General features: G+C 36.2%; 1 protein-coding gene across 1 annotated transcript; it reads right to left on the bottom strand.

Moving 5' to 3' along the window:
* Window positions 1–12,470: 12,470 nt before the first annotated feature.
* LOC131662024 (uncharacterized) lies at window positions 12,471–22,435 on the bottom strand. The gene is made up of 11 exons (XM_058931700.1): window positions 22,203–22,435; window positions 21,624–21,778; window positions 20,467–20,667; window positions 19,816–19,938; window positions 19,556–19,593; window positions 19,344–19,473; window positions 14,174–19,192; window positions 13,663–13,797; window positions 13,440–13,541; window positions 13,227–13,369; window positions 12,471–13,106 (listed from the first exon to the last, which is right to left on the bottom strand). The coding sequence occupies exons 2-11, from the start codon at window positions 21,699–21,701 to the stop codon at window positions 12,827–12,829; spliced, it is 6,249 nt and encodes a 2,082-aa protein (XP_058787683.1). The 5' UTR covers window positions 21,702–21,778; window positions 22,203–22,435; the 3' UTR covers window positions 12,471–12,826.
* Between the last annotated feature and the right edge of the window lie 597 nt (window positions 22,436–23,032).

Here is a 23,032-nt window from a genome sequence, read left to right on the forward strand (position 1 = left end):
AAAGAAGCAAGTAAGGGGAAGCCCTGACACATTGTAGCCATTATTCGGGGAGTGCCCGGAACAACATCCACTCAAAGGGATTGATGAAGAGGAAGATTGCAGAATTGATAGTCGTCTATAAGAAAGACAAAAGTTCCCCAACCAAAACCCTGGATAGAATAATGCATGGGTTCCAAAAATAGCAAGAAAGTCAGGGGAATCCTAAATTAGATCTTCTCTCTAATCATAACTGTCATGATCGGCCACTTCGACGTATCATAGATACTTATCAATGAAGGTAGCCCCTATGACATAATATATTTAGACGTGTATGAAAAGATGGGCCTCAAGAAAGAAAATTTGTGGCAATATGAAGGATCATATTTGTAAGGGTTCAACGACACGACCACCCTCCCGTGGGGATACATTGAATTATATCCATAAGGGGGAAGGAGAGACGTCAGGATCATGGATTCGCAATTCCTTGTAGTCCCTTGCAATACTGTATACAACTTCATTCTTAACACACCTTTTGCAGCAGCTCTAGATATTGTGGCTTCATCAGTCTATCTCAAACTCAAATTTCATAATCTTCATAGTGAGTTGGTTAAGATCAAGGCTGACCTTAAGGGGGAAAAGGATCTACCTAGCACTGTAGCAAGACTAGGGGGAGAACGAGACCATAGAGAACATTGTAGCTTCCCTCACTAGCCAACTAAGGAGCATGAATATTTGGCCTCTCTCAAAAAGAACAAGTCATACCGACCCAATAGGCAAGAGTGACTGGCCCACCAAGTTACAAACCATAGAGAATAAGCGGTGGCAGGCCCACCTGGTTATGTTTACAGATTTATATTTGATGTTATTACTTGTTTAACAAATCACCTCATAAAGTGTATTGTGATATCTTCTTTGTAAATAAACAAAGCACGAGTTCATAAATATCTCTTTTCTTTGTGATCGTGTAAGGTAACAATGAGTCTGAGGTATGATCGAAGGGATCAGAGCCCTCCCACAAAGACTCGGGGGTGCTATCATAAATGCCACAAGCGTATGAATAAATCAATCAAAACCCCACAATGTAAAGCACACACAAAGAAAGTGGTAAACCACTAAAACGAGTATAACCTGCTCACCCCCTCTCGATAGCTAGCCATTATAATTCAACTATTTGTAGAAAGCTACCAACTAAGTTTTCAAGTACAATTACCCTAGAGACAGGTCTTCTTCATTGTAAGTGTATGAACCGACTCCCGTTAGGTAGTGACTCTGAGTCCAATACTTGTGAAAAATATTCAAGCAACAAGAAGAACGAACCATAACTACTTGCATAGTTAGGGTTGCTTTTAATCTTAAAAATATGAAAGAATAACATCATGACTGACTTACCTCCTTTTATAATCATACTAATTCTTAAAGACTTTGATGAATGTCTAACTTACGGGGTTCAACTATGAGGGGGCGATCATCAGATGACTCAAGACGCTAACTTTGAAATCATTGAAGAGAAGACAATATCCTATCATAGAGAACAAATATTCGTTAAAAGGGATAGAAAACCCATCGTATTGGTTATAGATCTTCTCATTTTAACTTGGGTGAGACACACCCCAATCACTAGCTTAATCTACGTCTCTCGAAGCTTGACCAAACACGTTTTCACGAGTGCAGGCAAAAAAACTCCTTAATATCTTAGGATCCACCCAATCGCCTTAAATATCCTTGTGAGCCTTCTTGGTTGAAACTGATATTGTTACCATGGTTAAAATATACTTTGAATGTAATTGATGCATGTGCAGCATGGTGGGCGAATTAGAATGATCATTATAACCTAATCAAGGAGCACAAAAGTAAAGAGAATGGGAATTTCAAGCTCATATAGAGATCAATCCAACATGCAAAACTAATATCAGCTAACAAGATCATTTAAGTTTGATTTATGGGACAAAAACTCTCCTCACAAACAACTCACAATAGAAGCAAGGAGTACTTTTAGAAACCCTTCACGCTTTATTCAAGCACTTAAAGACCATTTTCAACGGTGAATATTGATCCGTTGTCGAACACGGTTCAAAAACGAGTAAATAAAAACTATAGTTAAGGAGAAGTGACACTCGAGTATCGTTTCACAAAGACTCTTGATTAAAATTAACCAATTGAAACGAGGGGGTTTTGGGTAACGAATAAGCTACACTAATGTGATTACAGTTAAAGAGCATATAATAATCGAATTAAATCAACACTGTTATATGATAATCGAATTAAGCAAATAATGATCACGTAACTGTAAGAGCAAGATTTGTTCAGGAAATAAGTCTCTATATTTTGACGATAACAGTACATATATTTTGTATGTAACGATTTAGTTTCTAATAGTTTTCTTGAGTGTGCAGATATTATGTTCAAGAAGATTCTAGATTATTGTCCACAAAGAATCATCATAAACAAGCAAGGTAACTCTGAAATACTATTTGCTGTTGAATGATCATCAGAAGAAGTTACTGTGCACTTCTCAACAAGTTGTTGCTTCAGAAGTCACAAGTAATCAGAAGGACTCAAATTCAGAACAAGTACCCCGACATCAGAAATCAGCATGCAAGATCGAGCTTTCAAGCATAAATCAGAAGCTGAGATTTGTTCATCATAAAAGTTGTTGCATCTATCTTTGAAGATGAATTCGAAGATTCTGAATGCATACCAGTTATATCAAAGGTCAATTGAAGCATATGAAGATCATACTCAAGGATGTACTAAATATCAGAGGCCAAAGTTTCAAGAATCAGAAGTGCCTTCAACAAAGGAAGAACTCATTTTCAGATTAGTCGCTGCCTAAATATCTGGAAAGCAAGGTTCTAACTTTAAGGACTCTGAAACAAAATCTGAACAAGCCACATCGTCTAATTCAACTCCAGATCAGAAGTCAAGTATCGTTCCTTCAGAAAAGCTGCTGCTATCAATTCTGATAAACGAGACTCTGACTCTCACGGGATAATGATTCTACTTTCTCTCAAAGTATTTTCTGAACTACACATCAGAATCATTATCAGAAGGAAGATGAAGATAAGTTGATTTCCTCCAAGCTTACTACTTCAAAACCAGAAGTACATTAATTGAGGAGAAGATAAAAGAAAGAAGAAATTAGTACAACAGTACATCACAACCACTACAACTAGATGTATGTACTATTTCTCAGAAGCTGTCTCCCATGTATCAAGCTACAAGACAAAAGAAAGTACTATCTACAGAAAAGCTTGATTGTATCCGTTGGGAACTAGCCGTTGGAATTCAAAAGACCTTCTTAACCTTCAACGTCTATTTCGAGAACTATATAAGAAAACCAAATCATCCAACAAAAGGTGACGATATTGGCAACGCCTATGTTGTTCATATCACATCTATGAGTAGCTATTGATGCCGCTGGTATCGCCACAAAAATAGATGTCAAAATTGATGTCCATACTGCTATAACGGTTGTTGTCGTAGCAGTTGTTAATTGTGTTTTGGTTTGAAATGGAACTCAACCAACACAGGTTAACATGAACAAACTGATGAAGAAAATGACTATGCTAACAAGCTGATATCAAAAGCATATGTCAAAATGAGAAGCTGAAGCACACACCAATCAAAATACTACTGGGTAATTTAGTTGTTGCTAAAGCCTAAGATGATATGTTGAAGCTGGTCAGAAGAAGAAGATTCTTCAAGATGCCATTCAACTATCATCATATGCATCTTGGAAGAAATCAGAAGAAGCAAGGAGTTGCTGCTTGGAACTTGCTCAAGAAGATGAAGAAGAAGACCACTACAAGATGTTATCCAACTTTCTATCATATACATATTTGTAGAACAATGTAATGAACACTAGAGTTGTTGCTCGTATATTGTTTTAGGTCTAGGATTCTTCATGTAAATTGTTTTAACACATGAGTTGTTGCTCGGAAATGTGTTAAACAATATGTGCTTAATATTTTGTGTAATCTGCTTAGAAGAAGCACTCATGTAAACACAAGTTTATCAACTGAATGTTGATTGTTCCTTGAGTGACCGAGTGAAGGTTAGAAGCTCGAGAAGACAGTGGTTGCGATCATTGTGGGAAATCCTCTTAGAAGACTGAGTGAAGGTCATGAATCTAAAGGGGTCAATGAATGTTATAGATGTGGATCAGATCACTGAACAATTCATTGTTGGTTAGTCACAAGTGGATCTTGTGCAAGGATGTTAGTCCCAAGCGGTGACTTGTGCAGGAGTCAGTCATAGGGGTTTCCTGAGCTAGGGTGTTAGTCACAAACGGTGGTTGTGCAAATGAATGTTATATCTGTTGACTCGGATCAATGAACATGTCATTGGGTATTAGTCACTGGCTGTAGCCCTTGCAAGGTTGTTAGTCACAGGGTTGTCTGTGCAATGTTAGTCACCAATTATTTCCCGTGCAATTGTAATCAGTTTGGTTATAGTGGATTAAGTCCTTGTGCTCAAGGCGAAATCACCTCGGAATGGTGGACTGGATTAGTTTAAGGGTTTATCAAGTGAACCAGGATATATCTGGTGTTAATTTATTTATTAATGTTTAATGTTTTTCCAGTTATCAGAAGCTCAAAGAATTCTTTAACTTCTAAGAAGGCAAACTGCTTCTGAGAAATGATAAGCTTCTGATAAGTGAGAGCTTATAGCTTCTGGTAAATAGAAACATCTTAAGCTTTCGCGCGAGAGTTCTAAAGAAAGGGAAACTACTGAAAACCCAATTCAAACCCCCCTTTCTTGTGTTTTTCTCCACCTTCAGTAACAACATTGAAAGGAATATATTTTGAATTGAAATTATTATAACCTTAAAGTATGATGGAACCTGTAATCAGCAGATTTTGACTTGGGATTAGTTATCCATGAATAGTAAAACACAAAGAATAATTTTGTGAATAGTGAATGATGAACAGTACCGTGGCTGATTTTCTTAAACAAAATAAGGATTCTCAATTCTAATTCATATCGGGTCAGAAAACATAAAATTGGCCCAAAACTAAATATTTCTTAAGTTTGCAACTTTAACAAATTACTTGAGACTTCTGCACCCGAACCAGCTTTTGACTTCAACATGAAACTTGTAGCTCTTTCTCTTAGCTTTCCAACGTATATCAGAATGCACAAAACGGCATCCTGCAGCTCAAGTTATGGTCTCAACAGTGAAGAGGTGTCAAATAACCACTAATGCTGAAAATTAAATACGAAAATTAAATAAAGGCAAAAATAAACTAAAATATAAAAACACAATAAAATAGTAAAAATAATAAAACAAACTAAACAAATTCCTAAGTACAATAGTAGAAGAATGTGCATCAAAATACACTGATCAAATTCCCTCACACTTGAACTTTTGCACTCCGAGCAAAATAGTATCAAGACTCGTGAAAAATAATAGCAATTAGATACTTGTTCTAGGCTACAAACTCTTCTTCGATTAAGCTTGCATCAATAGGTACTAATATTGTACACTAAGAATATCGTAAGAATACAAATCCACAATTGTGTGGTCATAAGCCTCCATCCTATACAAACCAATATTAATCATGTTATTATGCCTAAGCCTAACTTACTCATCCTCCTTTTTATTCTCTTCCATTCTAATGCAATCACACTAAGCTCGTTATCTATTCATACACGTAGTAAATAAGCTTGTTAGTGAATATGATTCATATCTTGTCAAAATTTCAAAATTAACCACTTTAACAACAACAATTTTTTCTTGAGGGTTTCACAGCCGTTAGGCTAAGTCACCGGGTGAAGGTCACCTAACTTAAAAGGAGAATTCCTATTCAGATTTCTTATTAAGGACATGATCATTCACTTATTTGCATTAGCTTAATTACTTAATGTGTGATTTCTAGATGGTGCCGACTGCTAGATAAACTACTAAAGAGCTATTAAGGATGAGAACTAAAGGCTATATTATAATAAGTATTCAAATCGATTTCCATATTCGGGAGATTTAAGGTGTTAAAATGATACCGATCTTGTAAAGTTTTCCCAAGTCTCCACATTCTAACCTCAAATTAATCTATAGCCTAAAACTTTCAAAAGATGCATTATGTTTCAAAGTCTGGACTTTTTGCTTTGTTATGGCTCAAGAAAATGTAAAAATCAATTAATAGCAGAAACCACACAAAAAGACTCGACAAAACATGCATTGACTCGAATAATAAAATTTAAAGTCCTAATAATATGAAAATAACCTAGTAAAGCGATAAAACAATAAAGAAAAACAGTAAAGTTCCTCCTCTACACTTAAATCATGCATTGTCCTCAATGAAAGAACATAAATATAAAATAAGATGAGAGAGGAAAGAACACACCCGAACATTCAAGGAGGGTAGGTGATTTCATACGCAACCTTTTCTAGTAAGAGCTCTTTTACAGTCTCTCCTTCCAAAGTGGGGCTCTCATGGAGCAGCTTCGGATAGTGCCCACTCACCTTGAAATTTGTTTTAGTGCATTCATCTTTTATTCCAGGATCAAAGAACAATCTCTGATAAATAAAAGTGTTGAATGTGCACGTGAAAGTTATGTCTCACAACATCAAGGATCATTGGTTGAAGGGGCTGCCTCGCTGCTTTTATTTCATTTGAAAGTAAAATCTTGTGCAAACACATGGAAGGGCTGATACCTAGAATATTAGTCAATGTCTACTTAATCGCCTTTTTATGCTTCTTCAAAACCTATAAAAGCTTATTTTTCTAGATCAGAACCATGGTTAGAAGAAATTATAACCGGGAGTTTTTCATTCCTCTCTAGATAAGCATATTGCCATGGAGTGGTTTAAGTTTTAGGGAATGTGGTTGTTTAATGGAAGAAGTCAAGAGCTTCAACTGCATAAACAGCTTCATCGACAACTTCATCTGTGTGAAAAGTGCCACCCTGCAAGGCAGCCTCAATCTCAGCACAAACAGAGCAAATGTTAGTGTTAATACATGAATCACAAGAGTAAGTATCATCAAATCAGACAATGATGGAAAATCAGCTAAAAACATATCAGAATAAGTATCATCAAATACACATTACAGATTCTAGATTCTGGTAGGAGTGGCAATTAAATTCATCCATTAAACCAAAATTCATCTAATTCATCCATTAAATTATTTATCCAATTCATCCATTATGAAAAGTAGTGGTTAATGGGTTGAATCCAATCCATTTATTCAAAGTTATGGATGGATCCAATACATCCAACAATTTTAAAAATCTAATAGGTTGTTTAGTTCTTTACTTTAAATTTAATAGATAGTTTATATAATTATTTTTTGAAATTTTTTGAAAAATAATTATTTCTTGAAATTTTGAAATTTGAAATCCATTAAAAGTGTTATAAAAAATATTTATGTAAGAAAAACGGTATTGAATTGTGATACCCTTTTTTCTTTTGGGCTAAGGCAATTTCTTAATACACCCTTAACACTTCTTGAGGTTCCTGGCGAAATTTCAAAAATATTTTCAAGGTTTGGATATGCATATCCAAACGCACCAACATTTTATTTTTAGAGGATTTTCGAATATGCATATCCGAAATAACTTAATATTTCGTATTTAGTGAATTTTCGGATATGAATATTCAAACTAATTGAGTGTTAAGAATCAATTAGAATCAAGATGTGTCAATTGTATTAATTGTATTACCTTATTATATACAGTTTATATGAATATAAATATACTCTAATATGGTCTCATTAAACACCTATTATAATACATAAAATACTTTTTCAATAAAAGAGAAATTATGATGGATAAAAATTGAGAATTTCTTTATTGACCCCCTATGGGAGTGACCCCCAACGAAAATCCCAACTTGCCCCTGCTTCGGAGATGTATCTCCGAAGTATTTTTTTTCTAAATTTTTCCAGACTTCAGAAAGTGCATCTCCGAAATCTCCAAAAAATTGGTGTTTTCGGAGATGCATTTCCGAAATGCATGAAATTTCAAAAAATACGTTGTTTTTAACAGTCAGCTATTATTTCGGAAGTACATTTCTGAAATAATGTGTTCATATACCATTTTCCCTCCTTCACTATTTCATCATTTTTCTCCAAAACAAACTCAAACCCTCTCCAAAACTTCCATCAATATCAATCCATTTTTCGTCTCAAAATCAAGTTTCAAACCGTTGATCACGTTAAAGGGAGCATAGAAAGCTATAATTTGAGGTAAACATCTCTCATTTCATCCCCTATTTCACTAAATTGTTGCTTATTTCTGTGATGAAAACTCCATCAATTCGGAAGTTCATTTCCGAAATAAGTCACCTAACAAATTTCGAAAATGAACTTCCGAAATAATGCCTGGCAGTATTAAAAAAAAATAGTTTTGACCATTTTTGCTAAATTTTGCATTTGTTAGGTATGGTGCATCCGGACAACATTGTTGCCGATGACGTAGTAGTTCCGGAAGATGTCAACATTAATAACGATTCGGTTAACGATGTTAAATCCATGATCAATACGGTGGATGTACGACAATAATTTACAAATGATCAGAGCTTCGCTTGTCGTGAACAATTGCTTGATTGGGTTCGTAGTGAAGCTAGTAAACTTGGATTTGGCATTGTTATTTTAAGGTCCGACAATGGAAATAGTAGACGAAAAGCTTTTGTCGTTTTGAATTGCGAGAGGGGTGGGAGGTATGTACCAACAAACCGGGTGTTAAAACACGAAGACACGGGATCAAGAAAGTGTGGGTGTCCGTTTAAGTTGCGCGTGACTCGGAGGGTTGATGATTTGTGGCGTTTAAGCGTCGTTTATGGAATTCATAACCATGCCTTGGATGCCAAGCTACACGGGCATCCAACAGCGTGTCGGTTGTCCCGCGAAGAGAATAATGTTATTTCAGATTTATCAATAATCAAAGTGGCGCCGAGTAACATACTTGCCGATTCGAAGCGAAAAAAACCGGATAGCGTTTCAAATATCAAGCAAGTATACAATGAACGGCACAATCTTAAAGTCTTGAAAATGGGCCCTCGGTCGGAAATGCAACAACTTTTGAAACTATTAGGCGATAACCAATACGTGTCAAGCTTCCGAACGTGCGAGGACAAAGTTACGGTGCGTGACATTTTTTGGACTCATCCCGAAAGTATCAAATTGTTCAACACATTTCCAACCGTTCTTGTGATGGTTTCGACGTACAAGACCAACAAGTATAGGCTTCCGCTTCTAGATATTGTCGGTGTGACCTCGACGGACAAGACATTTTCGGTCGGATTTGCTTTTTTGGAATGTGAAAAAGAAGATAAATTTACATGGGCTTTGAAAATATGCAAGTCTTTGTTGGTTGATCAAAAGAATATGCCAAGTGTCATTGTTACCGACCGAGACAATGCTTTGATGAATACGGTCGATACCGTCTTCCCGACATCGACCGCATTACTTTGTCGGTATCACATAACGTGCAACGTGAGAAGTAAGCTCAAACCCGCAGTTGGCACGAAAGATAGGCCGGATGAAAATGGTAAAGTCATCAAAGCCGGTGTTGTGGTGGATAGGATTGTGGCCGCATGGAGGGAGATTTTAGATGCACATTCCGAAGAGATGTATACCGAGAAATTGGTACACTTTAGGTCTTTGTGCGTTTCTATTAACACTTTTTGTCATTATGTCGAATCCACTATCCTTGACAAAGTAAAGGAAGAAGTTGTTTGTGCTTGGACGGATCGAGTAAGACATCTTGGTTGCACTACAACTAACCGAGTTGAATCCACACATGCGGCGTTGAAGAGATGGTTGGGTGATAGCAAGGGGGATTTGTGTCGGGGATGGGACACCGTGAACCAAATGCTCGAAAATCAACACAATGAAATTCAAACATCTTTCGGTCGGAGCAAGACGGTTATGGAACACCGGCTTAAGGGCCAAAATCTACTATCGCAATTGATTTACAACATATCCCGTTCGGAATTGAATTTTATGTTTCATGAAGCGAAGCGGGCGGAGACAACGGGTCCGGATAGTTCTAAATGCGGGTGCACAATTAGAAAAATATACGGGTTTCCTTGTGCTTGTATACTTTCTAAAAAGATGAAGTTGAATTCACTGATACGCATGAATGAGGTAATCGACCATTGGAAGAGGCTTCGTTTTGATGATTTCGAGCCGCCGAAAGAAAATGATTCCAAAATCACCATCTCCGACGACCACCGATTTGAAACCGCCATCTCAACCGGTTAAAAAAAAAGGTGCGCCGAAAAAGCTGAAAAATACCCAAGAAGACACATCAACCAAACGATCTCCTTCCTACTTTGAACATGTTGATGCATTGATCCCGGATTCACCAACACCAAAGTCCAAGTGTAGTGGTAACAAAGGAGCGCGTATTTCGAAGCCGCCTCGCACACCTCCGATCAAAAAATCTCCTATGATCTACATTGATGAGATGCCGCTTTTTATGCACAAATATATTGATAACATAGTTGATGTTGGAGCCGACGACAATTGTGGATATCGGGCCGTTGCGGGTTTGCTCGAAAAAGGAGAAGAAAATCACACTCTTATTCGACGGGCACTTATTTCGGAGTTCACTTGGCATAGGGACATCTACGCCCGACTCTATGAAAATCAAGAAAACTTTGAGAAACTTCATGATTCACTTGTTCCATCACTAAGCAGTATCGCCCCGGTTTCGAAGTGGATGTCATTCCCCGATATGGGTCATCTCATAGCAAGTGCGTACGATCGGGTGTGTGTCGATTTGACGAGATTTAGATTATGTGAGACATTCTTTCCACTTCATAGTCGACCGTATTTGTACGCGTCGAGCCGCATCATATGTATCGGGTATCTAAGATCGCGCCACTTTGTGCAAGTTTTTTTGAAACTGGGGTGTCCTATACCGGCTACTTCTTGTCAGTGGACGGCACATCATACAAATGAGACGGAGACTTAGCCGGATCCTTTCGTTGAAAGAATGACGGAGTTTGAAGAAATGATGAAGCAAGAGCGTGAGGAAAATAGAGAGCGGTCGAAGAATATACCGATTTTAGATCTAAGCGCCACCGATTAGTTCGGCGAATTTTTGTTTTAACCGGGCCATTTTTTTTTTGTAATGACCGGTGCGTGTCATTTTTTGTATGTATTATCGTTTACCATGTAAAATCAAACCGATTCAATACATATATAATATAAGTATGTTTAATGTTGTCATTGTTTATGTTGTGCCTATATTGTATGTAACTGTTATTGTTATCTCAAAACAGAATGCAATGCACAAAATTTGATTTTTCACCTCTGTTTCTGCATAAATCGGAAGTTCATTTCTGAAATATACATGTTTTTGGACTTATTTCGAAAGTTCATTTCCGAAACATCCACTGAAAGTAAGATAAGGTTTATTGGGCCATTATTACTCCAATAAGTCTATAAATACAACACACTCTTTTTCATCCTCATCACACCACAAAACACCGATGACACAAACCTACCCCCACCTAGCATTCGTCTACTTCACTGGTGGCTACCCGATGTCGTTGCAATTCCGCTTCTCGCGCGACACGCCATTTGCGGAATCGATAACGTCGCTCAACACGCTATTGCAATATCCGAAAAATTGGAAGGTCGTCAAGCTTGAGTACCACTCGCCATCGCTAAACGACAAGGGAGACGTTGAGTTCACCTCATTCGAGGTCAAGAACGACGAAAATTTAGCGGTTTTGTGGACAATGTTCGACCGATTTTCTTCGAAGGGTCCAATCGAGTTGGATGCGAAACTTCAAAGATCGGAGGCCGACGTTATCAAAATGTTGACTCATCCTCACCTACCCGTGTTTAACAATATGTAACTTTAATTTTATGTAATGTGATCTTTGTAATCTTCACCCTTTAAATAAATCGAATCGTTGTTGTTTGTTATTTTTCTTCTGTATCAGACCTTATTTCAGAAATACATTTCCGAATTCTTCCAAGGGGGTGAATTCGGATATGCACTTCCGAATTCACCTATTTTCTGGAAAAAAGGCATTATTTCGGATGTACATTTCCGAAATCATTTTTTTTTCATTAAAAAAATATGTTTTTGGAAGTGCATTTCCGAAACCACTTTTTTCTCATAAAAAAGTGACTTCGAAAATGCATTTCCGAAGTTTATGGACATTTTAGGATTTTCGCCAGAGGTGACCAAGAAGACAGGGAGGTGGATAAAGAAATTCTCTAAAAATTTCTCGATGTTGTCAATACCGTTTTTCTTAAAAAAATATGTATCATACCATGAATTTAAATCGTACCAACTGTATCACAAAGTTCCTGTATGAAATCAAATGAAAACTGGTTCTAATTATGTAGAGGGGAGAGAGAGCGTAATTGCTGAATAAAAATAAAATAATGATTTGCTCAGTTAAATAATACTCATAAAAGTGTTCACATAATTCATATTATAAACATAAAGTTTAAACATAGATTATAAACACAATTCAACCAGATAATAATAAAAGTGAAGGCAAGAAACTAGTTATCAACATGAAGTTGAAATAGAAATATTCTTGTAAGATCTTGTTCCTGTACAGAAAAACAATTACAACACTCAGTGCTAGGGTAAAACAAGCTACAGGGATGAATATGGTATACATTGATTCTTAGAGTCAAGAGTCAATGACAAACACTACTCTATTTACACAAAATATTATCTGCATCTTGAAAATTACAAAATAGAACATCAACCCTTGCAAAAATATAATAACTCTTGATATAGCTCATAGGGCCCCTTATATAACATAATCTATATATCTCTATCTATAATGGGGCAGGCGAGTATCGTAATTCTTAACCAAGCATGGATTATTGGCCTGTGCAAGGGGTGAACTAAACTAAAAAATGGCACCCTAGTGCGGCGATAAGGAATGGTCTCTGAAGAGGGTTGAAGAATTTGGAGCTTTCTTGGGTACTCGAAGATTCTTAAGAGTCATCATGAGTTTTTGTCTCTCGCCTTCAACTTCTGCAAACTGCAGACTTAATTGAGAGTAACGGTCATGCATCTCTTTCAGTTCTTTTTCTGTGGAAGAATGTCTTGTCTTTATTTCTAACATATCTTTAATTAGCTCATTGATATCCCTGAAACTTCTGAATACTGCTTCGTCGTCACTGTGTTGCTTCGAGAAAGAACTGGAACAATGGAGAAACAATGTATCAAACTTGGGGTGGAATGATCTTAGTGCAAGTTTTCATTACATGCTCATGCAACAGTATTTAACATATTTCATTATTTTGTAAAGAAGAATGTACCTTTGAAATTTGATGCTTGAGTTCTTCTTGGTTTGCAATGCTTCAGCAAGCTCAATCTCCAAAGCAAGCACCCTTTCTAATGCATTACCGCTGACAGAGATTTTATTGAACACGGGGAACATGTTTCCTAACTCTTGATTGGCCTGAGCAGAGAATGGAATTAATAGATAAAGGTATGTTTTGTTGTAAACAAGACAAAAAAAAAACATTTACCTCATGTAACTGTGTCAGTTCTCTGTGCAGACCTGGGAAACTTGACTCGTGGTTTTGACCATCTTCTGTAGGAAGCATATTATCGTTTTTCATCCTTTCCAACTGCGAACAGAGTACAAAACTTAAATATCATATTTGTATACGCAATTGTAAAAGTAGCAACTGAAGGATTAGAAAATGCAAATATTGAAACTTAACTTGTTTATGCATCTTAAAAACTTACCTCCTTATTCAGGTGGTCAATGCTAGATTTCAAACTTTCAGCTAAAGCCAGGTGCTTGTTTTCTTCTTTTTTTTGCAAGTCCTCTTCAGTTCCGAGAATTTGGCATCCATTCGTAACTTTAGATGCATGAGGATCCTATGAAAGAATAATGAAAATAAATTATTAAGGCATGTCACTCAAGATTGATGAAGAAAGGAGTACTTTTGATATTGCAGTAAGATAAAGTATATAAGAAAGAAATGATAACCGGTTCTAAATCTTTCCCACATGTTCCAAGGGGACAACTCAGATGGTGAGCTGATGAATGTCTAAACCCTAGAAACTAACGTATTCACTAATTTATTAACATTTGCCTAGAGAATGAACTTATCACAAATTCTTGTTTCTTCTCTGCATATTCACAAGAGCATGTTGCACAAAATGATAAAATTTAATCATCCTAGAAAATAGGTGATTTCAATAATAATTGATAATTAAACATACAAAAATAAAAAATAAATCAGTCAGTTACCTCAGGTTGCACGCTGAGGATTGAATTTGCACTCTCTGGTTCGTGACTGAAAGCTGCAGGGGTTGATCTTTCTTGAGGATTTAATGAAGACAATCTGTCATTGCCCTCATTCAGAACATTCACACTAGATTTCAATGTCTCAATGGATTCCTTCACCTGTGTAAGCTCTGCTTCAATTTTGGACTTCTCCTCACTGCATTTCAGAAGAGAAGCTTCAAGCTCTTGTTTTTCTTGCTTACAGCATTCAAGGGATATCACTGAGCACTCCTTTTCAGCCTTTAACAGGTCATAAGCATTTAGCAAATTGCGTTTGTCAGATATTACAGCCTGTAACTCAGCCTCCAACTCCAAGATCTTCATTCCCAACTCTTCATTTATTTTTATTTGAGAAGCTTCGGATTTTTTTCTATTCTCAGCTTCTTCACTTGCATGTTGCAGTTTCCACAGCATTTCCTCACTATGTTTTTTTGACAAAGACAGTTGCTGTTTGAGTTCTTGCAACTTAGTTTCATATTGTTCTTTGATAAATGCAATTCTCAATGACTCCTGCATAGCGGCTGGTGGTCCTTCATTTCCTCTTCTGTCACGAGCATTAAGACACTCGGCTTCAGCTTTGTCTTTCAGTTCCTTCAAATGAATAGACAAATTCTTGAACTCCTCTGTCTTAAGAACCTGTTCAGAAAGCCTCCTCGTAAGCTCATTACATTGGTCCTGCAGCCTTATCACTTCATTATCTGATTGTTTCAGTGAAGTAATTGCAGTTTCCAGTTCATTCAATTTTCCTTGGAGAACTATACATTTGACTTCAGCTTCTACATTTGATAAAAACAGTCCCGACCCATCTCTACAAACACTTTCCAACAACTGCTCCAGCCTTACAACCTCAAGCCGACACTCGCTTTCACGCAAGTAAGAAGAATTGCTGACATTTTCTGTCCTACTCTTGTGTTCCTTAAGTTCTGATATTGTTACACTATTTTGATCAATTAGTGCTCTACACTGAGCAGTATACACTGCTAACTCAGACTTTAGGTAGTCAAGACTCGTGGACAATGTCATATTTTCTTCCATGCAATTCAATTCTCTACAAAGATAGGCGTTCAGTTCAGACTCTAAATCAAGATTCTTTTCACAAAGCACATCAACTTGTCTGCAAGCAGAATGAAGCTTCTCAGTAAGTTCCTCTACATGACCCTCAAACTGAGCTCTGGTAAAGGTCATTACAACATCTGTAGCAATTGAAAAGTCGTGCACTTCAGATAAATGGGTTTCCAGACAACTAATAGAAGAGGATTCTACTAAAGCATCTTCAAGACGTTTCTCAGATATCTGTAAAAGATCTGAAATTCTTGATTTCTCATATTCTACATTAGCGACCAGTTGCTTGAGATGGAACAGCTCTTGTCTGTTCATATCAGAATCCTGCAAATGGTTTTGCTTTTCATTCAATTCTGTGGTAAGATCTATAACCGTTTTCTCCAACTTTTCTCTGAAGATTTTTTCATCATGCAACTGATTTTCCAGAGAAGACAAGTTGTTTTTCAAAAAATTAACCTCGGATGAAAACTGGGCAGATTCTCCTGTTTTGTCCTGTAAAGACAGCTCCAAAGCTCTCTTCTCCTCTGTAATTGTTTCTAAGGTCAGCTTACACATTTCCAGGTCACTAGATAAAGTACCTAGCTTTACAATTTCTTGAGTAAGATCATGACTTCTGGAATTAAGTTGCTGAAGTTCAGCTTCCAAATGATCAAGACTGGAAAACAATTCATTGTGCTGCTGAGAGTGTATTTCTTCAGATTTAAGACTGGCACTGATCCTGTCAACAAACACTTCAAAGTCTGACTCAAGTTTCTGCAACTGGATACCAGACACACTTATTTTACTTGCCATCTGCTGTAAATCATATTCATACTTCTCTTTCATGACTAGAGCATCTGATTCTGCTGTGTTTAAAGATACTTGAACCATATGTAGAAGATCTGAAATTCTTGATTTCTCAAATTCTACATCTGTGACTAGTTGCTTGAGATGGACCAGCTCTTGTCTGTTCATATCAGAATCCTGCAGATGGTGTTGCTTTTCGCTCAATTCTGTGGTAAGATCTATAACCGTTTTCTCCAATTTTTCTCTGAAGATTTTTTCATCGTGCAACTGATTGTGCAGAGAAGACAAGTTGTTTTTCAAAAAATTAACCTCAGATGAAAACTGGGCAGATTCTTCTGTTTTGTCCTGTAAAGACAACTCCAAAGCTTTCTTCTCCTCTGTAATTGTTGCTAAGGTCAGCTTACACATTTCAAGGTCACTAGATAAAGTACCTAGATTTACAATTTCTTGAGTAAGATCGTGATTTCTGGAATTAAGTTGCTGAAGTTCAGCTTCCAAATGATCAAGACTGGAAAACAATTCACTGTGCTGCTGAGAGTGTATTTCTTCAGATTTAAGACTGGCACTGATCCTGTCAACAAACGCTTCAAAACCTGACTCAAGTTTCTGCAACTGGATACCAGACACACTTATTTTACCTACCATCTGCTGAAAATCACACTCAAACTGCTGTTTCATGACTAGAGCATCTGATTCTGCTGTGTTTAAAGATGCTTGAACCATATGTTTTTCACTCACTAAATTTTTCTTCTCTTCAACGAGTACCAGGATCCTATCAAAAGCATTACGTTGCTGCTCTTCTAGTTGCAATAACAGACCTTCCAAGTCCTTACATTCTGAATCCAAGCAAGCAGAACTACTACCAAGAGAAAGTTCAGAGTGTCTGTCATCATATGATGCCACCAATTCCTGCAACTTACTAGACAAAAAGTTGACTTTGTTTTGCAGATCATTCTTCATAGAATCAAGCTCATCAAATTTAGCTCTGAAAGAATTCAACTCTTCCTGTAAAATGGATATTTCATCATGAAGTTGGGAATTTTCTAGGCTCTCTTTTTTCAATAAGCTCTTCAACTCTGAATTTTCTGCACTGCACTCAACGTATTGGCTTTTATAACTTCTATAATCTGTCAGAAGGACTTCCAACTCATTACTTTTCTGAGTAAGAAGATTGTTTTCATGAGCAAGATTTTGTAAATTGGCTTCTAAAATTTGGTTCTGGTGAGTAAGATCATTGCTCTTCGCTATGCAAAGCTCCTTGTACTCCGTTAACGAGAGGATATCATTCGTAGCATTCTGTAACCTCAATACCAGTAAGTCGTTTGATTGATTTGTAAGCTCCAGCTGTCTAGAGAGTTGAAAATTTTCATTATTCATGGCCTGAATGTTAAGACTAGCTTCAAACAATGTTTCTTGCAGAGCCTTCGAAAACACATCTGAGTATATATTCACAAAATGCATCTGGCAGATTTCTTCTTCAACCTGCTTGTATAACCCCTCTTGATATTGAAGTGATCTTTTCAAATCGCTTAGTAAAATGTCTTCACCCACACGTTTCTGAAAGGAAGAACTGTGATTTTGACGTAGCAATTGATTAGAAGCATGACCTTCTGAATTTTTAGTATAATTCAATGGTTCTGGGAAACCATCAGTGTTTGAAATTGAAGAATCAGAAAGGGTCTGGCTTATGAGATTCTCGTTTGTCTCATGCATAGAAAGAACCTGGCAAGAAAGAAGTTCGAGATCTTTTTGCAGTTGACCAACAGCAATAGAATAGTTCAATCTAGCCCTTTTAAGCGCTGCTTCTGCAGACAAAGCCCTTCTTTCAAACTCACTGTTGAGAGATTCCAAAATGTGCTTATCTTCAGAAAATTTCATTATCTGCTCATTCATATTTTGGTGCATTTTCTCCATCTCCGTCTTACCGGCGGAAATTGCATATAGGCAAGTTGAGTGTTCATTTCTGAGATTCTGCAACTCGGCCATCATCTGCCTTTGACTCTGCTCAAGTTCCTGAATAAGAGCTTCATAGTAGCACTCCATCTGGTCCATTTTCCGCACAAATCCTTCCCTTTCAGTTTTGGATTCGTCTAGCTCCCTTAGAAGTTCGAAAATTTTCTCCTTCATTGCAAGGGTGGGATCTACAGAATCAAACTCATGAGACACAAGGCCAGGTACAGTAAGATAACGAGTCATGCTCTCAGGTTGAAATAAAGCAGCATCGGACCCAATATCTGTTAAAAGTTGCCCATCCATTTGTAAATCCATTTTCTCGTTCTCTCTTCCGTTGACAACTTTAGTCCCAAAAATTGGATCGCTAGATTCTTGTTTTAGATCCTGCAAAATCTCAACCACTCTCTCCAACTCCAAGTTAAAGAACCTAAAATCCCTTTCAGGAAGTCCCATAGATACCTTCTGAATATCTCTTAACTTATCTTCCATGAGCAAAAGCCCCTTATGCCATTTAAACTGTAAATTGTGGAATAATCTATCCCTATCTGTCTCAGTAGGTTCATTGCGAGCAAATGATAAGTTTAGCTTAGAATTTTTAAGCTGCTCAAATTCATCTTTAAACTTTGAACATTCTGATTTTAGTACAGCAACCTCTCTTGCTAGCTCTTCTCCTGATGATATCTCAGCAACAATTTGTTCAGAGAAAAGTTTTGTTTCAGCACCTATTTCATCAGAATGATTTTGCAAACAGCTCACCTTCAGTTTTAGATCAAGAATAGATGACTCAACTGCTTCTAAACTTCCCTTAAGACTGCTACTGCTATAGTCTTCGGAAGCAGCAACCAAATTATCGGCAACTGAATAGTCTTTGCTCCAACCATGAGCCCAAGCATTGTCCTGTGGCGGAAATTGATTGTCAGGTGCTTCTCCTTTCTCTAGCTGAGGACTTTGACCAAGGGATAGTGCACCTAAATCACCAGAGATTGTGCTTTTAAGGCTGTCCACTTCATGCGTACTGCAGATATCATGCTTCTCAGTATTTACACTTTCAGAAGTAGTAGAAGAGCCATCAAATCCAGCAGCTGAGTCAGCGTAATCTTCATTTAACCCTGCTTCTCCTTCAAGTGAAGAAGTACGGCGGATATATTTTGATTCCCTTTTCAATTTCCCTCTTGAATTGGCCTAATTTCATGATATAAATAAAGGAGAATCAGTGAGGAAAATGAAATTTAAAAAACAAAATTGCATGATTCAAGCAAATAAGGTGGAAAAGGATAAGAGGAGTACATATAAAATATATAGAGTGCACTTGTAATGAGAGAAAGTAAGATACCTTATTAATGTGATTATTGACATTCTTGTCGGGAGATGACTCTTTGCTATCAGTAGATCCATCATGAGTACCTTGGTCAGAGGTTGTTTGTAGACCTTTCTCTCTGAGTTCCCTCTGCTGTTCAAATTCTCTAAAAGCAAAAATAACATTCAATAAGTATATTGTGTCCAGCTAAAGTACATCCTTAAAAGTCATAATTCACAATATGGTACCTAAAACCGGTTTTGGAAGTGAGAAGCTGCACTGCAACCTGGCTTCAAGCAATGAGGAAAAAAACATTAAATGTGATATCAATGATATCTTAAGCAGCTAAAGAACTCTTGAACGAGTATGCATGCTTGATATATTAATGCCAAGGAAACAGAAATGCATCAAGTAAATGTACCGTAGCACATCCAAACAAGTGCATAAGGAATGAATTGATAAACAAAATAAAATTACTTCAGAGAATATGAAGTTCAGAGATCCTCACATGTAGTGTGACTCCAGGCTCACTTCCGTTAAGAGGCAAAGCGACAGCTGTAGGCTTCAATGCATCAACGAAATCAGCCAGATCTATGTTGGCCTCGCCAAGAATGCTAGATCGTGAAGAGCCCTGAAGTGGTTAAGGCAAAAAAATAATTAGATAAGTTCTAACCTCTCTCAAGACTAATAGCCACAAGAATATCTCTAATTTGAAAATGCAGACAATTCTTAGGTGTTTCAAATAGTGGCAGGCAACAACAAAGTAGTTACAACTTACAAATACTATGAAATTGTTGTTCTATACATTATTATTTATACTTTATTCATAAAAATCAAAATCAAACTATTTTGAACAATAAACTTAATACATAAAAAAAGAATGAGTCATAAGTATCATTAATTATTGTCTCTCATTTTTAGAGAATGTAATCAAGATTTCAGAGTATACATATAGGCAACCTAAAAAATCCAAAATTAAACTTATTCAATATACACCATAAATATGAACGATATAATGGACGATTTTGCATCAAGTTGTAATCAATGTGATAAGTTTTGTTGAGTTGGGTTTCTGTATTCACATGTGAAACTTCTCTAAAAGCTATGGCATGCAGCAGGATAGAATATACCCATTCAAAAGTAAGAAAAGAATGTTTACCATCCCCACAACAATTTTGTAAAGCTTCTCCTCAAATTGTCTTGTTTTAATGTCTTGGAGGAGTCTTGTAGTTTCATAAATTGGATCTGCCCACTTGCAAGTTCCATTTCTCACATTTGCTTTGGTTGTTTTTGATGTAGCCTTCCCAGTGTCAACAGGGATGAAAGAGATAAACAGTTTATCCCATCCAGGTTGTGGAATCTAAACCATATAAAAACAAAATTTACCGTCCGTAATTGTATAAACAAATAGATCGACAACTATGTAAATGGCAGTAATAACAATAACAGTCTGGGGTTGGGTAGTTCAACGGATTTGAACTAATGGTTAAAAGAACAAGGTATAAACCTGTTGAAAGAGAAAGACTTGCATAATAACTGATATACAAACATTTTCCTATAAACAGAAAAATAATAACCCACTCAAAGTAAAGTTGATTAAATATAGACTTATGAGATTAAGAATCAACAAAGCTATACGTCTACAATCCATCGCCTTGACTTAAAAGACTCATTAAAAAAATTAACTAACCATGGCAACTGCTCAGATAAAAATTCTCTCCAAGATATCACCCAAAAATGTTGAGTGCTGACTATATTAAGGGCCATGTTAGCAGATATAGAACTTGAAGTAGCTCCGTTCATGTTACACTCTCAAGATGACAATTTAAAATAGCACATAACAAATCCAGAGGTATGAAAAATTTGAAGTAACTAATACAAATGAGTTCTAAATGAGCTTATAAAGAACTGGATACTTAGATTCGGATACATCAGATGTTATCTAGAGCTTGATTAACTTTTCAGCAAGTCAGGAAAATGTCGAACCTAATAACTGCTTCAGTATGCTAAATATTTCTCTGAATAAGAGCAATTGATTAGAGTTAAAGCCATAGACCGTTTAAACTTGATACTAAGCCTTTTTATATATTGTTTGGGGCCACGGCCACTGAAAAGTTTGTCACTTTACATTAAAACAGATTGCTTGACCCTCTGCTTCCCTTGTTTAGTTTTTTCTTTTCATGTAAAATATTTGAAGCGGGTCAAATCAAAGGTTGCTTGGCCCTCTAAGTCTAATCAACGCAATATAACAACTGAAATCCTAAATTCCCAAACTCAGAAAAATGAAGTAAAAATCATAGAATATAGGAAACTTACATGTGTAGCATGGAATTGGAGTCGGAAAACCACCTTTACTTTTGTTTTCTCAATCTTCCACTTAGTAACTCTCGACATTGTTCCAGAAAATCAATCACACCAAACACAAAGTTTCCGTTTTCATTCTCAGCTCCAACACCAAATTATGTAGCAACCTGAACACAAAAGAATCAAAGAATCCACATTCACAAACTCGTGTTTAGACCCAAACTTAAAGCTATTATTCTACTAATAACATAACTTAATCCTCAATTAAACAAACCTTAAAAGCAAATCCTATTAAACAACACTCAAACCAACTTAAGACCCCACTGATCTAGAATCAAAAGTATTATACAAGATAAATAACCTTCTTAAACTATCTTAAATAACAATAATGCAACAAAAATGCTAGATCTCTAAATTAAATTCCCTAAAATCTCATTCCCTTATATAGAAAAAATAAAAGTTCAGACTCATTCCAACTGAACTGAATCATTTCATTTCCATATCTGAACTAATCAATGTAACAAAAACCAAAAAATTATCCATTTTCAGAAGAAAATAGGGGCAAAAGTGTTTTCCTTTTCCATAACATACCTTGCTGAAAACCAAAGATGGAAAATTTAGCGGTGGAATGAGTGGATCGAGTGGAAAGAGTTTGACTTTGAGGGAGGTGAGAAAAATGGTGAATTTGGAGAATGGCACTGGTTTTGTTTCTACTACAATAAATTCAACTTGGGGGAAGAAGAAAAAAAACTCAGAACCCAAGGACTGACAAAAGCAAAGAGTAAAAGAGAATCCTAAACAAACCAAAATGTGTTTACACAAAGCAAGAAAAAAATTGTGTACTTAAGAAAAAAGTACTATTTTTTGAGTTTTTTATTTTTGTATTTTTCCTCATTATAGAAGATTGATAATTAGATATGTTTTTTTTTTTTTTTGTTAAACATCAAACTCAAAATTTTGCGATGAAAAAAAATTATTTTAGCAGTTAAATTGATTAATAATTTATTTATATTAATATAGAAATATAAAAAAATTGTTGTTCAGAATCGAACTATAGATCAATAATTTACGCTCAATTAACTCAATTATTACATATCACTTGTGTTAAGTCATCTGTTTTGATTGTATAAACGAGGCGTGAAAGCAACTGTTTAAATTCAAATTTTTCATAGAGATAAAACAAACAAAAAAAATCAACTAATAATACCTAATGCCACTAGAAAATGACACCTTATGTTTTATAGTTATTATAATGATAAATAAGTTAAATAATGTGTAGTGCTTTTTTTTTTGGGCAGCTACTCTTTGTCTCAGATCTATGAACTATATGGCTGCTTAAGAAGCAAGAAAAAAAAATTAATCTTTAAAGGCAAGAATCAAGATTGAACTAAGACCCACTTTTGAATTTTTGATAAAAGAAA

The sequence above is a fragment of the Vicia villosa genome, linkage group LG3, assembly GCF_029867415.1.
Source record: "Vicia villosa cultivar HV-30 ecotype Madison, WI linkage group LG3, Vvil1.0, whole genome shotgun sequence".
Lineage (NCBI taxonomy): Eukaryota > Viridiplantae > Streptophyta > Magnoliopsida > Fabales > Fabaceae > Vicia > Vicia villosa.

Coding starts and splice junctions, on each gene's coding strand:
- LOC131662024 (XM_058931700.1), bottom strand. CDS start 21,701: ATGTCGAGAGTTACTAAGTGGAAGATTGAGAAAACAAAAGTAAAGGTG. Junction 19,193..19,343: donor TCAATAATCACATTAATAAG/GTATCTTACTTT, acceptor TCATGAAATTAG/GCCAATTCAAGAGGGAAATT. Junction 13,107..13,226: donor TCAAGCATCAAATTTCAAAG/GTACATTCTTCT, acceptor CCATTGTTCCAG/TTCTTTCTCGAAGCAACACA.